This window comes from Pyxicephalus adspersus, chromosome 7, assembly GCF_032062135.1.
Source record: "Pyxicephalus adspersus chromosome 7, UCB_Pads_2.0, whole genome shotgun sequence".
NCBI lineage: Eukaryota > Metazoa > Chordata > Amphibia > Anura > Pyxicephalidae > Pyxicephalus > Pyxicephalus adspersus.
This window is the reverse complement of record NC_092864.1, coordinates 52,404,737-52,419,905: the sequence shown is the minus strand read 5'-3', so window position 1 is coordinate 52,419,905 and position 15,169 is coordinate 52,404,737. Positions and strand designations below refer to the sequence as shown.

At 36.5% G+C, this 15,169-nt stretch overlaps 1 protein-coding gene across 5 annotated transcripts in view; it reads left to right on the top strand.

Moving 5' to 3' along the window:
* Positions 1-15,169, top strand: part of NCKAP1 (NCK associated protein 1) — a 73,413-nt gene that overhangs the window by 34,683 nt on the left and 23,561 nt on the right. For all 5 annotated transcript variants that reach the window (XM_072418427.1, XM_072418425.1, XM_072418426.1 and 2 more), the window contains 7 exons: positions 1,105-1,161; positions 1,312-1,408; positions 2,181-2,287; positions 3,578-3,710; positions 5,002-5,083; positions 6,071-6,129; positions 14,793-14,938. In XM_072418427.1, the coding sequence (XP_072274528.1) occupies positions 1,105-1,161; positions 1,312-1,408; positions 2,181-2,287; positions 3,578-3,710; positions 5,002-5,083; positions 6,071-6,129; positions 14,793-14,938 (681 nt within the window). The remainder of the gene's footprint in view (positions 1-1,104; positions 1,162-1,311; positions 1,409-2,180; positions 2,288-3,577; positions 3,711-5,001; positions 5,084-6,070; positions 6,130-14,792; positions 14,939-15,169) is intronic.

Below are 15,169 nucleotides of genomic sequence, written 5' to 3'. Positions count from 1 at the left end.
GTAGTCTGTTAGGGAGTGGGGAACTCTAGTAATACATAAAGATTACTCTGGTGGCCCCTTAAAAATGAACTCCTGGATTAGTAAACATTCAAGAGCCATTTGTGTTCCTAATACAGTAATAAACCTTTCCGAGTGCAGAGCTTGCTGTGCCAGAGATACTATGCCCATTCTGTAATAACACAAACTACCTGCCTGTTTGCAGTCTTTTGTACAATGTGTTTTTTTAGATTTGTAAAGTTCATTTCCAAAGGAATTGGGTATAAATTACACTAATTATTAAATTCCTTAGAGAATTTTACTTATTTAATTTTGGATTTAGCTGGGCTTTAAATTAATTATTAATTATTATTAGTGTAATATTTGATATGACATAAAATGATCCTCGCTTGTGGCTATTGGCACATATGAGGATCTAGAACTGTTCCTCTGCCAACTTAATATCTAATTAGACACTAAAACTCATTCCTCTCCTTTCCTGTGAGGTTGGCAGGACTGTGCTACACTGAATCACTGACCTATTATTCACCAGCCGTTATGTACTCCTGATTTTATCAGCCTAGTGGTGCAGAATGGGGCAAGAAAGGTGAAAGAAAACCTGAACTTTTGAAAATAAAGCAAATTACAATGTTCATGCACACAAATATCAAGTTTACAGTAGACAAGAAAATACAATTTGGGCAAGATTGTGACTTTGATACTAGTAGATCAGACTGATCATATGAAGAATCAGCTAAGCTATCCTTATTTCTCTCTACCTGCAATTGGTTATCAGTGCAGGGGAGCCAGTACCGCATTTAAATAGTTTTAAAGTTACACAGTTGGTCCAAGAGGTAATGACGATTGGGTGCCACAGTCACCCTCCCCTGGCTACCTAATACTGAGGTATAAAAGCCATCACTTAATGTGCAGTTAGCAAAATGTGAAACATTGGGTGTTCCCCAGCAATATAAAGAACTTGTATATGAGTGGATCTTAAAGCTCATTGCTTCTGTATAAAACAGGCGTACATCTCATGCAACTCAGCTTTAATCTGCAGCAACTTGTGTGTATAATCTAATATCTGTAAGGTTATTTTGTCATCAATAAATCCCTTTTTTCACCTAGTTACAACAAAAGAATAAACGACATCAGAGAGTGCAAAGAGAACGCCATATCGCATGCGTAAGTAAAATATTTTTATGTATTTTTTGGTTTTACAAACTCTTGTAATCCTGTATATGTAAAGCACAATGGTTCTGTTTTTGTTTCTAATTTGATTGTATTGTATAGGGGATAGTCATTATTTTTTTTTTTTTCTTTTCTTTTATCAAGTGGTGCAACACATAGAGAGAGGCGCAAATTCTTAAGATCTGCCCTGAAAGAACTTGCAACGGTTCTCTCTGATCAGCCTGGTTTGCTTGGTCCTAAGGTATGTATAGTGCCACTCTATTGTTTGTTGTGATTTTTGTATTGAGGCCACCTAATTATCACAGACAAGGTCATGTACTTTTTCTCCTAAATCTTGTGTTTCTACTTTTATACTTTTTGTATAGATTATACATTTTTTAGAATTTTACACTTACCTGTTCACAAATAATAAAAAAAATAAAAAATTAGGATAAGAACAGCAAGCCACATTACAAGTATCACCTACAATAGTAGTTTAATTTTTGGTGCAAAACTGTTACAACTGATGTTTTAGCATGGGAAAAGATATAATAAAGATTACCTATTCTATTCTATGTACATGTTTTATAAATGTGAATGCAGTTGGGCATTCAGTTGGGCAACAACTGTGTATTTTACTTTTATTGTAAATGTAAGTTTCAACAAAATAGTGTTTTTCAATTTGTTTGCTTTGCACATGTAAATGGATGGTACTATACCTGCAGCCCACTGTAGACAGGTAGTCTACATCTCCCAAAATGGCCCTTTTCATATGTGTGAGCCGTGTGTGATTGCTCGCAGATCCCACTCGTCTTTAACTGTTGATGTATTTCACAGCAATCATTTTTCTTTCTAGGCAGATATAAAAGGAATATCAAGGCATATATTATGAAAGCACATTACACACAGGAGCATTATTATTAGTTTTTCTTTACTTGTGTGTGTGTTCATAATAATCTTTACATTTTGTGAAAGCTGACACAGAAATACGCATTTTGAATGGAAATATTTAACAACATGTATTTTCATTGTAGGCACTTTTTGTGTTCATGGCATTGTCATTTGCCCGGGATGAAATTATCTGGTTACTTCGGCATGCAGATAATATTCCAAAGAAGATTGCAGATGATTTTATGGATAAGTGAGTGCTTTTATATTGCTCCAGTGTTCCTTTTTTAACTACATTTGCAATAATATTTATAAAAACTACTTTACTTGGAATTTTTTTTCTTCCTTAAACTTAATGTCCTAGTAATTCAAGGGTTTTCCTATAGAGGGAGCTGTTGGGAGCTGGAAGTACAGGGATATCAGCATTGTCTGCCTACATAGTGCTTTGTTAAAATATAATATATATATATTGGAAACCTCTATACAGTCACAATTAAAGCAATCGGTATTGTGTATCACTAGGTTATTCGCCACTGAGATAAAGGGGAAAGCAGTTAGGGTTCTTAAAGTGACTTTTACTAAGCAAAAATTTCAAACCATTAGTCCTTTCTGCAAAGAGAATAAAAAATGCTCCACCCATGCTGCTGAACGCTTAGTTCCCCGCTTAGCTTAGTGCAGGGTGGGACTAGACATTTGATTCACCCAAAAGTGTTTTAAATGCTAAAGATTCATCAGCAAGCTTATCAATTCAAGATTAGAGGAGGTGGAGGGGGTTAATTATAAATTGTTGTCTTTGCAGACAGGACTTTTTCTATCATAAATCCAAACAACTGAGTACACAGACTACATGCACAAACTGTATAGTAGGAGTTTTACTAGTCATAAGATTTGTCTGGCAGGCCTAAAGACCTGACCGAAAAGAGAAGCAAACGAATGATGAGTTCTGTCAGTTTTCTTTATCTTCTTATCAGTATATCATTTGTTAGCATCTAAATGCTGTGGCACATTTGATTTGATTTACTTCTCTGACTGTTAACTTTGTTCTTCAATCTTTCAACCATTACTGTTTTCTTCGGTTATATATGGCCTTGTCTTGTACCCTGAGCTTAGTTGCCCGCTCACTACAGTTTCCTGTCCCTCAATTGGAGATAAAGAAAATTTGGTTTTCTGTAACAACTTACTGGAAAATCATTTTCCTGAGATCACCCGAGGAATACATGTCTCAACTCCTTATTATACTTTTGGTACCACTCTGTAAAACATGAGGGTTAACCTGGGTGGACCAACATTTTTTACCTAAACCTACTTAAGGTGGCAAGACAATCCAATCAGATTCCTGTATCCCTCACTCTACCCCCACACACACCCCTTGCAAAAAAAAAAAAAAAAATTAAATTTTTCCTTTTTTTTTATTATTGTTGGTTCTTCTAAGAAAATGTAGTTTAATTTTTTTAATTGTATCGTTCTAAATGCTAGTTTGAGGTGGATGATAACTTGAGCTTGAAACGGACTTACAAATCTGGTGTTTTTGTTTTCCACACAGGCACATTGCTGAGCTTATATTTTACATGGAAGAACTGCGAGCGCATGTTAGGAAATATGGACCTGTTATGCAGAGATATTACGTTCAGTACTTGTCTGGCTTTGATGCAGTGGTTCTCAATGAGCTGGTACAGGTAAGGGTGCAATAAATGTTGGCTTTTTAGTTTGCAATTTTTCCGTTGGAACCTTTTTTATGCTTTAAAATACTGGAGAACCAAAAGTCAAATGTTACTTTAATCTGTTCAGTTCTCAAACCTGTACTGCCCATCCCCTTATGTACTGCCCCATCCCCCCTGACCAGCCTAAATGTTTTTTTTCCTGTAATTCTGTCATTATTTTAAGGTAACCAAGATTTAACTCTCTTTTTAAGGCTACAAGACATATTCCTATCAATTTTTACTTAATATAACTGTTGCCTTTTTTTGTTAATTTACTTCCATTTCAATAAAACTGCATTAACAAAACTAACTGTATTTTATTCTGCTTTTTTTTTTTTGATATCCTTGTAGCCTCCCATATCCTCTGAAAACATCCCTTTTGACCATGCAGAATAAATTGCCAAATTTAAAAAAATTTGGGGTTGGTAATCTGTAAAAACTTTTTGGACATGTGTTGGTCATCCAAGTTGACAAGTAAATTAACCTAAGCTAAAGAATATACTCTTGTATATTAATCTAACTAATTGTTATTTACTGGTTTTACCTACAATCCCCTGAGGAAGCCGAAACTGATGAAACGCGTCAGCAATTGAGATCCAGTTCACTGTTGACAATTTAGATCATTTTTTAAATTTTGGCAGTTGGACTCTGTCTAGTACTAAGTCCCTGTAACCACCCTTACTTTGTTCAAGGGTTTTTTTTACGAGGACAAAATGCACTAAAAAAAGTTTTCATTGTAAACATCATATTTTTGTTTGTTGAACACTTGCATATATACATAAAACAAATTTATAGCCAAATGCCCTTTATTGCTTCCTTATTATATTAGCCATCAGGGGTTTGGCTACTATAGATACTTTTAGAGTTGCATGGTAACATAACACCCAATCTCTTCAGAACCTACACATTTAAATAAGAATATTAGAGAATGATGCAAAGAAACAAAATAGTTGGGTATAGGATTATCAGGAGTTGCACACTAGGTGGCACTGTAACCATATACATTTGTCTCAGTTGGAAACAAAAAACGTCTAACGGAGCAATAATTCTGCTTTAACACAATACTGAGCCTTTTAGGTTTGAGAAAAGACTTGATAGAATTCTATTTGTTAAATAAAAATAGCACCTTGTCACGGTTTGATCTCATAGGTATATAGATTGCAAATGTAATTACCATTATACCAGACTTGGCTGGGTAAATTATTGGAAGGATAATAATGATAACATGGGATAAATGTCTGAAACTATTTTTGTATTATCTCCTCAGAATCTCTCTGTATGCCCAGAAGATGAGTCAATTATCATGTCCTCTTTTGTAAATACCATGACATCTCTCAGCGTAAAACAAGGTAAATTATTCATGCATTTTTCATTTACTTCACCTAAGGAATGATGTTACCATAGGAAGAACTATTGGCTAAAATACAGCTTGTGGTCTTTATACATGGGTTTGCCATGTCCATATAAGCAACAGTATTTCTAACACTTGGCCATACATAAATTTACTATACATAAAGAAAGTAAAACCTGGCTTGTTTTTTTTCTTTATCTTGGCAAATAACCTGTTTTCATGTGGTTTATATGGAAGCAGATCTCTACCTCTATTTACAGAACAATGGGTGTACTTACACCTTCATAATAATGAGTAGCCCTAGGGGTATCTAGCTGCTGTGTGTAATTTCAAGCCTGCTGTCTCTGCTACACCCTATGCCCAGGTACATGGACGATGAATGGACCTTGGCACAGCTGACTTTATTTAAATAACTAATAAACCAAGTTGTTGAAAGTGCTGTTACTTGGTCATGCATGGTATGGGCATTTTCTGGCTGCCAACAACATTCTGGTCATTTTAGCTTTCAGAAAGCCGAAAAGTTTCACAGAAACAGATGGTTTTTTATACCACTATACTTGTACCAGTCCCTCATGGGGACACCAGAGTGTGAAGGCATTTCCACTATATTTCAGAAAATAGGATTTAAACTACATTCTCTTGAAAATGCCGAAATTCTATCACATTGGTATTCCATAAAACTATTAAAAAAGAAAAAAAAAAAATGAAACTTTTTTGATTGGGCTTTTAAGCATCAGTTTGACATTGTTTCTGATGTCTTTCAAATTTCATTGCGTTGCATTTACCCTGCAGGTTTTGCATTCCCACAGACTTGAATGGGAGTTCAAAACCCACTTAAAACTAACAAAAGCTTGTTGATTCATTTTGTTGTATATCCTTTGTTTTATTTATTTTAAATGGTTAAACAGAAGTAAATTACTTCAAAATATATCTAAAGATATGTCTGAAGGTTAATAGTTTAAGTTCTCCCTTTTTATGTTTCTAGTTGAAGATGGAGAAGTTTTTGACTTCAGAGGAATGAGACTGGATTGGTTCAGACTGCAGGTAATGTTCATTTATATTTTACGCTTACCATTCTTTCTTTTACTATTGAAAAATAAAGCCGACACATTCCAATACCCCTTGCTGTACCTTACTGAATCCCCTATTAGTAGGTAAAAAATTCACTTTGGGAATTACAGAGCAGCTAAAATTTAACATGATGCTCCTGCATTTGACTGAAGTGTCCACTTGCAAGATTTCACCTGCTCTGCATTTATGTAGAATCTTCCTGGAAGGACAGTGATGCCTAAAGATGTGGGACACTGCTGTATGTTAATAGCAATATTAGGTGGTATTGAAATGGAGTCAGGGTCCCAGACAATGAAAGAAATAGAAAATAGGCTAGGAAATGTTTGTAATTAATATTTCTAGCAGTCTACATGTGGTAGTCCTGACTTAAAATTACAACCAGGATGCTAGAATTTTCATTTATCTATTAGCAGTGGAATTCATCTTTTTTCCTCGGCCAGTCTTCGATATGTATTCTGTGAATGGTGAATGGCCGCCTATTGGCCCAGGAGAAAAAAGAGAGAACAAATGAGAAGGTGCTTCAGTAAATGAGAATTGCAGCGCCAACTGTGGCAATATCTCCAGAAGTACTTCTCAGCTTTACTGTTTATGGGCGCTAACTTGTTTGGATTTACAGAAAAATATATGTGAATAGGTTTAATGTTTTGAGTCTTCAGCCTCTTCACTGGCCAGACAGGACAAGAAAACTTGTGAGCATGCAAATAGGAGAGTCCCTGTCCTGCACTGTATTTTCACAGCTCAGTGCTCTAAAATAGGCAGATAGAAGCTGCTATGACACATACACAGTCTTTTCTCTCACAATAAAGCCCATTTTTTTTAATTAAAATAGCTCTAGTTGCACTTTAATATACTAATTATACAAAAACAAAAAATGTATCCTTGGCACAGTTTTCTTTGTAGGTGTAAGCACGTGTTCCAAGGGGTGTACAAATAAAGGACAAATTTCAAAATTGCTCAGGTTTGGGCTTTAAAGTGTGCATTTTTTATCATCATAGATGATAAATATATCATCATATCATAAGATTGTAGATACTCATTTTTTGTTTTATCTACATCAACAAGCTAAATGAAAAGGTTCCATTCATTTATGTTAGATATGGGTTACATGAGAAGATATTGTATTCACAATGGATGTGGAGGTCATCCTACTGTCAAACCTTGCTGCCAGTCATTTTAATGATTTGGCACCTGAACAGTGGAATTAGATGCTTTTTGGCTTTCTGTCCAAATCCATTCATGGATCTGTCAAGACTACCTGAGCTTATAGACAAAAATAGGAGCTGATTCACTTGGGTTAAAGAGAATGTACAGGAACTAATCCTGAATCTGAAATATTTCAGTTATAAGGCTAAAATAAACAATGAGTATTATCAATGAGTGTAATGTTTAAAAAAAACCACATATATTATTAGCATTTTTACAATGTTTAGTTTTAGTAGTACGCAACATAATTCATAGTCTGACCGTTCACAACTCTTCGCTAGGCTGGCCAACCAAGCAGGTGTGAACACTATTTCCTGTATTAGTTTGGTAGATTTCTGTGTCATCTGCATCAGTGGTCGCCAATCTTTCGGACCTCACAGACCACTAAATTCATAATTTTAAATCCTGCAAACCATTAATATGATTTTTTTCCCCAAAAGTTAAATACATTTTTAAAATATTGATCTTCCTAATGGTGCCTGACCAGGACTGTGGAGGCTCTGATTCATTGATCAGCTCACGGTTAAGTGAAATATTACTATTGTTACTATTATCATTAGTTGCATTATCTTTCGTATTACTAAAGAAATGCAAAATGTTTGTTTACTTTTTCTCACTCCATATGGGTTTATTTTGTTAGAATCCAAGACCAAACAAGAAATGATAGTTATCAAAGTCAAACTATTTGATGTTGCGAAATATATCACATATAACATAATAAAAAACACAGTTAAGGTCATACGTACCTAAAAAAGCATCTGAGAAATAAACAAATAAAATAAAACAATCGGATGAGAATCTGTATTTGGGCAGCGGGGTGACTGTTGTAATGGTGGAAACAATACTGAAGTGTATGGCTCGGCAACAGTTGCTTCCTACAACTTAGAGGAACTAAACTCAAAAAGTCCCCCAAATCAAAAAAAATTCACTTACCTTGAATCTAGTAGGGCTGTCGATCTGTCCGGAGGTCTCTTCCATCGGGTCCCACGGCATCCATGTTCTTGCCGGAGCTCCTGGCGCCGCCATCTCCTCCTCTTCCTAGTTCTTCTACCAGGCGCGAGATCGGGTGACGTAGGTTGGAAAAAAATTGCCAATCTCACTGCGCATGCGTGAGATCAGAAATTTTTTTCTATTTTATCAAAAAGGCTCCTTCTGCGCATTTGGTTTTTAAAAACAAACACAGAATTTTTACTTTACATAAAAGGGTTGCCTACCCTTTTAAGTAAAGTGAAAATTGAGAGTTTAGGTACGCATTAAGACTACACTGACGTTGCGCTGCGCCTCCCTGTTTTTCCGTCTCTAGTACAGTTTGTGTATTTAGTGCAATAAAAAGGTAAAAATTGTCATTTAGAATATATAAATTTATTAAAATATTTTATAATGAAACATAAATATTGCAAATAATGTCCAAATGACCACCAAAGTTCGTGGACTGGTTGGCAACTGCTGATCTACATGCTCATTGAACTGTTAAAGACTCTGTACACCGATTTTATTGTGTAACTAGCTGATTACCCAGTGTTGATTGGGTATTTATTTATTGCAATCAAATAAAGCTATAGTGATTTTCTTGTCTACAGTGTTGTTGAATTTTTTTTTTTTTGCTTTTGATTGCACTCGGCCAATTGCCTCACGTTTTCTCGAAGGCTTTATTACAGGCCACTAAAAGGATCCAAAAAAAGTATGTAAAAATATAAGCAAAAGGCACACTGTCAATACACTAGTATTAAAACTAGAGTAAAACATACATACATACATGCAAATATACCTCTGACATATACCACAGCGCTGTACAAAGATCAGCGGTGTCATATGTCTAGCAAGTTTGGTTGAAATGTGTCGATGCGTTTCCGAGTGATGACAGACATCTAAATAAAGCTCTTACATATAGCACAGCGCTGTACAAAGATGACTGGTGCACTCACATGAGTCTCCATTCTATGTATAGCAAGTTTGGTTGAAATGTCTCCATGCGTTTTCGACTTATCGTGGAACATACATACAATTTATATATAGATTGATAAACAGGCGATTCCGGAAGATGCAGGGCTTCAGTAGGGAATAGTTCTTGTCACCTGCCTGCCTGTGCAGATTGGCAGATGTGGTTGGCAAAGCAGCAATTTAAAACGGGTCACATATGTATTTCAGCTGTGTGTTTAGCTGTTTGCCTGGGATTTGGTGTTAACTAATTTATATTGCAGAGTCTGGCTGAACATTGTGTCTGCCAGATATAAAGAGCAACATTCTACTTGGGCTATTTAAATGCCACAGTGTTAGAATTTATGGTACTTCACAACCTTTACTTGTCAACATTTTTCTAACACTAATTGCCGTGCAATAGGCACTCTTCAGAATAGTTTCTGCATAAACGTAATGCTTCCTGCCTCTTGGAAAAGCAGATTTGTTACGATGCCACATAGCCCTGAAAAGAGTCTTTAAGCAAAAGCATTTAGTATGTGGAGCAGGTTCAGGTTGACATTGTGGGCAATATTTACTGTCTAATTTCTGGGTAATGTATAAGTCAGATTAATGTTGCACTCAAAAGGGCACTGTTCATTTGTATTATAAGCCGAACAGCAGGGAACTGTTCTCCATAACCTCCGTCAATTGCCCTTCTCAGCCAGCTCTAAATTATTTGTGGCAGTGCACAGCGCAGAGGAAACCACTTCCCCATAAATCGTTTATAAGGTGCCATCTAAAATTGTACTTGTTATAGCATTTTACTTTTTTTTTTTTTTTTTTTCCTGGGTTCAAATTAAGCAGTAAATTAGAAAATGAATGGTATTTTGGTGCTCAAATTCTATGTCAAGAATTGCATAAACTTTTCTTTTATATTCATAGTTGCAAATGAGGAGGGGGATGTGCAGCTTGTATGTAGCACTGCTATTTTTTTTTTTTTGTTTTGTTTATACCCTGTAATATTATCTGTGTGCCCTTCAGCAGTGAGCTACTTCTTCATGATAGGCTTGCAGTGTTGAAGTTGTGAGAGGGAATGTGTTAGGGGGTCTTATTAAAAGTTGACTTATCTAAAAATTCTATACCCCATTGTGTGCGCAAGTTGAATTGGTTCTGGCAAGGGCAGGGAGAAGCTGGGATTGCAGGTTATTCTGACAATTTTTCAGTTACCTGGAGCGATTAGGCAGATAAGGTCCCCAACCTTTTGGGCGTCTCGCACCACTAACCCTACGGACTCCGGACTGCGCATGCGTGGGGAACCGGTTTCTAGGGAAAGAAACTTCCATAGTGACGTCATGATGCCAGGACCCACCCACTCTCCCATCGCGATGGGAGAGTGGGAGGGTTGTGTCCAAAGACGCAACCTGCCCACCACCCTGAGGCTGCGATCCATACGAGGACATGGTCCACGGCTCTGGCCGATTCGACCCCTCCAAGCATGGTCCTTCTTCTGACCCCACTGGTGTGTACACCAGGCCAGAGCCGTGGGCCACAGGTTGAGCACCGTTGTTCTACAGTATATTGGGAAATGTTCTGACTACCTTATTAGTTTTACTGTAGATAGCTTTCTTTTTTCCTATGGTATAAAGCTAGTCACAAATTATTTATTTCTATTTCTCATTTTTACAATAACTTTGTTTTGGCAGGCGGTTTGTGGTCAGATGGCGTTTGTATTATTTTATCCAAAGAACCCAAGAAACTCAAACAGAAATGTGCATGTTGTAAACTTCCAGTTATCAATGTTGCTGACTTTAAAAAAAAAAATAGTTTTTAACAGATTGCAGACTACTTGTTTTTTATTTATTTATTTTTTTTAATTGTAGTAAAAGAAGCCTGGAGCAAAAAAAGTTCAAGCACTAACATTTTTGCCATGGTTTAAACAAATGATATTATATAGGAGTTGTGGACGAATTGCCTGATGCATTGTGACAGTTTAAATTAGGCCTGGGCATTTAGCCTTTAGTGACCTTGGGGTAAGAAAAAGTTCTTTTTGGTCTTGCCTTAACAGGACTTGTTCCTGAAATAACATCCACTCAAGGCTACTTGGACCCTTTAGTGTGTGTGTGTGTGTGTGTGTGTGTGTGTGTGTGTGTATATCATTTGAAGTCCCCCTCACTATTGTATTGATTTGTTTTTTTGCACTGAACAACCTATTTGGCTTCCTCTAATTAAAGGAGATCCCCACTATAGCACCAGTCAAATTTGTGTAAATACAAATGCTATGCTATCTGCAATATATGGCCAGAGGTATGTGGACACCCCTCTAAATTATTGTTTACAAAGCCAGGTCCATAAAAACTGATCTGCACAAGTCCCTGGTCTCAGTTCTACTGATGACACCCTGTAAGTGTTATTGTCTAATTTGGATATGTAGCCATTTTGTGGGAGTCAGGAACTGCTTGTAGTAATTCTTACCATTGGTGTCTTTGATAGAAGAATCTGAGGTTACTTAGGCTGCGTACACACCTGCAATAATTGTCGTTGGAAACCAACAATCCACCACAGATCGTTCGATAATTATTAACAAAAAAATGCACGGCTGGTCAACGATGCCGACGAAGGAGGAATCTCCCTGGAAATGAACGAACGGTCCGACGGATCAGATTGGGCAACGATAGTTCTTAATCTACTGTGTGTATGGTCGTTCAGTGATTGTGGATTGTTCTGTCATACACATTCTCCTGTACATGTCACTTCCTGCATCTTTGGAACGTGTGTGTACATTATTGGTGGATTATATTTGAACGATCCTATCGTTACAGCATTGACAGAATTGTGCACAATACGACGTTCAAAATAAACAGGAATAATCGCTGATCGTTCTTTTTCAAACGATAATTATTGCACGTGTGTAACTAGCCTTAGATGTTTATTATACAGCTATTTGCTTCAACAAAAGTCAGTTTCAGGGTTAGGATTGCTTCCTTTTAGCTGCCTTGAATCCTTAATAAAGGCTTTGATGTGTGTTTGAAATTAAATTTACTACCACCTTCATGGGGGAGTGATATTTCACACATTTGTAATTTCTAATTATTCTCACACCAGGTGGAGAAGTCTGGGCTACACAAAAGCATTATACATTGTACATATTGCAATACCCCCAAATCTTTTCATAAACCTTATGTGTGTGAGCTGAACACAAAATATATTCAGCAAATACAGTTGCTAGTAAGAAGGCAGCTGGAATTTTATGTACTTTCATTTAGCCTCCTGTATTATGTAAAAGGATTATTGTTTTTTTTTTATATGGGAAGTACAGATGTTTCTAAATTCCTGATATCAGCTCTTCAGCACAACCTGTTCAAGGCAAATACTTTCCTTTCCTAAAATCCACTTGACACTGAGATTTTTTTTTTCTTTAGTCCTTTGAAGAGCAAATAATTTAGAGATAATGAAAGTGAATTACAGCATTAATACAACATAATGTAATGAGAATTTGCAAAGGACAGCTTTTCCCCCCTTTTTCCTTTCTCTGTCGCACATTGTTCTACAACTGAGACATTAAATCGCTTGCCAGATTTTGAGGCAGAGATGTGTTGGCTGGAGACTGGATGTAAGAATTGCACTAACATCTGTGCAACAGTAGCTGAATAGCACTTTGTCTCTTCTGACCTGAGAACGCTTTGATGATTGCAGAAGGGCTTCCGCTTGTATTATTTTTGGCTTGGAAGCCAGGAGACTGTGCATCAAAATGCATAATGGTTTCAACAAAAACAAGCTGGCCTTTTCTTGGTCTTCTTTCAAGGAGAGGGGAAAAATAAACCACTTTAAAGTCAAGCTATCTGGGCGTTTTGTCTTTGTTTTGAGATAATGGTGAAACCATGCTTCAAAAGATATGCTGACAAACCTTAACATCCCACTCAGATTGAGTCATGGAAATCAACACAGATCATTTTAACAGATTCATAGCTGCCCAAGATGAAATACAGAGGAACTTAAGCTGAGGAATTTTCATCAGAAGTGTCTGCCAAACTTCTCTTTAAGCTGCTTTTAAAAAAAATCTGAGCTTTATCCTTTGAACAATGGCACTTTAATCCCCCAGAATTCAAATCTCAAGGTTTCTTAGTAAGTTTTGTACAGTATGGTTGCGGCTGCTGGAGAGCAGTGGTGTAGAAAAGCATCTGGTAGACTGAGCTAATGTATTCTCTTTAAAGATTTTCAGGCTTTTGGTAACTTAAATAAACTGGATAACCAATGTTTTCTTGCATCTTTTTTTATTCTTTTGGTGTTGGCAGGGATAATGATTTGAACAACTACCTAATTTGCCTCTGCACCTGAATGAGCAGATATAGTGTTGTTCTTTGCACATTCATACACATATACCTGGGTTAGTTTTTGGAAGGTATTGTTTGCAACATATTTATAAAATGCATAAAATCTAATAAATTGGTGGGTGTCTCACCCTCTAAATGTCTTGTTAACAGCCACTCGGTTATTGTTTACCAGGATCCTTAAAGTGGAACTAAACCCACTTATACTCACTTCCTTCTTCTTTACTTCCCAAAGTTATTCTTCGGCCATCTTGGTTGGTTGTTCCCGGAACGACATACCTTCATTTATTCCCAGCATGCACAAAGGAAGCAGGGATATATAGGTTTCCCTGACGATCAATGTTGGGTGGCGGTCAGGCAGGTAAGAGCAGTTATTGCAGAAGGGACACCCTTACCCCTTTTTGCAAGAACCATCTGCAGTGTTCTACCCACAAATTATCTCAAGCCGGGTGGGAAAAAATTGTAGGCAGGTGGCAGCCCCTGTATTGCTACTCAACTCTTTAGTAACCACCTGAAAACAGCCAGGTGGCTACTGAAAAGTACCCGGTGGTGCACCCAGCCAAAAGGGGCTCGGTAGAACACTGCATCTGCCTGAATCACTAAAGTTTAAAGTGGGACTTTAGTTTCACTATAGGGTTTTCTTTCTTGCGCTAATATATGGACTGAAGGTGTACATTTGTCCCTTTAGAGAAATCTGTTTTTTAAATCATAGGTGTGTAAAGCTGCACGGTACTTTTTAAGGTAGTTGAGTCTTTGCTCCTAAGGCATTGTCCAATGTAGTACAGATAATGTCATCGTAGAAGCTGAAATGTAGCAGAGGGGGATCGTGGGCCATGTATTCATGTCATGTTTGAGTTGAAAAAGGCAGTCTGTAACAATGGAGGAATAAAGTAAGGAAAATGCTAGTAAAATAGGGGTTTAAAATGCCTTTTATGTAATGAAGACGAATGTTTATTTTAATTCTGTGCATTATTATGTTCACCTATATATTTTACAGTAAATGTTTTGATTATTCAACATTTCAGTTTTGTAGATTTTGTGTTCTAGGATCTATCCTCAAGCTACTATGTAAAATGCCACTTTTGATTTTGATCATGAGACTTTCCTATTTTAGAAATATTACAAATGTACAATTTACGTTAACATCAGCAAGTTTTTTATTGCAAATGTTAATTGCACATTCAATGAATATTTTAACTTTTCTAGGCCTACACTAGTGTTTCCAAAGCTTCATTAAGCCTTGCAGACCACAGGGAACTTGGAAAGATGATGAACACTATAATATTCCACACAAAAATGGTCGACTCCTTAGTGGAAATGTTGGTAGAAACGTCTGATCTGTCTATATTTTGGTAAGAGTTTAAAGTCCCAAGTTTTTTTTACCCTATTTATTAGTGTTTTAGATTGGCAAGTAGAATGGAAATGTTCTCACCGATTTGTTTTGTTTTCTTGTTATTACTAATTCCATATTTAATGGAGAGAAAGACATGGACATGTATTGTTGATCTTTTCAAGTTACTTAGTTGCCATTAGATTAAAATGAACCAATGGCAAGGATAAATAATAATAGTTTTATGTTCTTA